General features: G+C 47.7%; 1 protein-coding gene across 1 annotated transcript in view; it reads right to left on the bottom strand.

Annotated features, from left to right (window-relative positions):
* Nucleotides 1–394: 394 nt before the first annotated feature.
* ror1 (receptor tyrosine kinase-like orphan receptor 1) overlaps nucleotides 395–2043 on the bottom strand; it is a gene marked incomplete at its 3' end in the record, with an annotated part of 117188 nt that continues 115539 nt past the window's right edge. The window contains exons 6-8 of the mRNA XM_005737027.1: nucleotides 1029–1346; nucleotides 702–947; nucleotides 395–597 (exon numbers count right to left, since the gene is read on the bottom strand). Coding sequence (XP_005737084.1) covers nucleotides 395–597; nucleotides 702–947; nucleotides 1029–1346 — 767 coding nt within the window. The remainder of the gene's footprint in view (nucleotides 598–701; nucleotides 948–1028; nucleotides 1347–2043) is intronic.

Here is a 2043-nt window from a genome sequence, read left to right as displayed (position 1 = left end):
CATTCCTGAACCTGCTGAGCTCTGATGACGGATCTGATGCTTTGTCTGAGACAGGTCGTTTCCACACACACTCAAGCCAGTAACCCCGGCATGCCGTGACATATCCCTAATGACACACAGAGGGCTGTGCCAGTGTTTTGACTCCTTCTGCAGTCTGTTTGCATGCCAAACGACAGCCTCTTTACAGTCATTACACAACAGCGTGATGTAGTGTAACTTAGTGTCCACTTCAAAATCGTGAAGTTTACAGTGTTTAATTTTTGCGTTGATATTACATGTAAAACGTGTTCTATATCTGCAGAAATAAACGGTAATCTGCAGGATTACCAGGAAGGCCCTCCGTCATTTATTCCCCACCCTGAGTGCCATCTGCTGTGACTGTAACGCTCCCTACCTTAGGCTTGTATGCAGTCGCGAGCATGGACATCTCAACGTTCTGGCCGCGGACGGGTTTGGGTTGGCGCGTCACGGGAGGCCTGGAGGACTTCTGGTTGTTGCGGCACACGCAGATGAAGAAGAAGAGCAACGCGATGGCTAAGGGGATTACCACGCTGGGAACCAGGATGTACAAGATCTCAATGCCAGACTCCTTATGGTCTAAACAGATGGGACATCGAGAGAGGGGAATCATGTCATTTCACACGTCACACATGTGTCACAAAGGCAACATCGCAAACTACGATTTAAAACTAGCGTCTCACCACAGAGGGGTATGTCGCAGAGCTCCATTCTGACCCCCTCATCTAGTGTGAAGCACCAGGGGGCCTCGTGTTTGTTCCCTGGGTTGCGGCAGTACGAGTGTCCTCCGTTAAGCTCCGGGTAGCGCACAGCCTGGTAGTTGTGGCTGTGAGGATACTGGGAGTTCCACGGCTGACACTGACGCCCTGACTTGGTTATGCTTACCGTCCCTCTGTAGTCTACCCCACTGTTGTTATAACATTTGTGATCTGGTGGAATATAACAGACAATGATGTTTTAGCAGCGTCAACACAGTAAATCATTACAATTGCCACATGAACATGTCTCACTCTTGTTAATAGGCTCTGTCATAGGGATCCCGATCCTCAGACAGTTGGCGGCCTCGGGGCTGTCGGAAGTAGCCAGGTCATCGCAGTTTGGCAGTTTCAGTCTCTTCAGTATTATCGGGTTGGAGCGGGCGATGATGTACTCGGTTTTACACAAGTCGTTCTCCAGGATCTCGCATTCGTCCTTACAGAGGTCACGGGGTTTGTCGGACCCCGAGCTGCGGTCGCACGTTGGGAAGGCAAAGTGGCAGAGGGAAGGGATGGCGAACTGCGAGCAGCGGTCAGACAAATGGTTGGACGTCCCGATCATGGTGAAGGCCGCTGGGAACGAGAGGATTCAATTTCAGTTGCTTGAAAGTTTCTAAATAACGAAGAATTAGGAGACTGAATAAAAACAGAGAATTTCATACTTTAAATGCACGACTCGCGCACAGCGATGCTGTTCACTTATTGCAAACATGTGCATTGCTGCGGCTGTCATTATCACTACGGCGACTACGATGAAGAGGAGACGCGAATAAAAAGCGGCCAAGTGAACCTGACAACCATCCAAATGTTTCTCCAGCACATGTTGCTTGAGTAAAAAGGAACATAAAGATCAGTAAGTGTGACATTAAATTCAAGATGCTGAATCTGGACTCTGACTATATGATTTACAGTCCTACTGTTGGCCTGTTACGACTCTGTGGTGCCATAAATCTCAATTATCACTCGTCCTTGATGTTTCAGATCAGGCTCTGGATTCATGGCCTGCGTCATTCCCTGAACTGCTGCACGGATATAATCAATAATGACCTCTGAGGACAAACGCATGCATACGCATAAAACAAAAAGCACACACGCTGAGACACAGACGTGTAACAACACTGGAAACAGTGTGTCGGCCACATGTGATTCATACTGAGTGGTGAACTCCCTTTGAACTCTCTAAGTGACGTTCTGCTTCCTTCCTGGAGCATATTAATTATGATTACCTTCTGAAAAATCTGAATTTACACAAAGTTTTTATTGAATTACT

This window comes from Pundamilia nyererei, unplaced genomic scaffold (genome assembly GCF_000239375.1).
Source record: "Pundamilia nyererei isolate P.nyererei 1_Seehausen unplaced genomic scaffold, PunNye1.0 scaffold00072, whole genome shotgun sequence".
In the NCBI taxonomy this organism is placed as follows: Eukaryota; Metazoa; Chordata; class Actinopteri; order Cichliformes; family Cichlidae; genus Pundamilia; species Pundamilia nyererei.
Note: the sequence above shows the minus strand (reverse complement) of the source record. Positions and strands in the feature narration are given on the sequence as shown.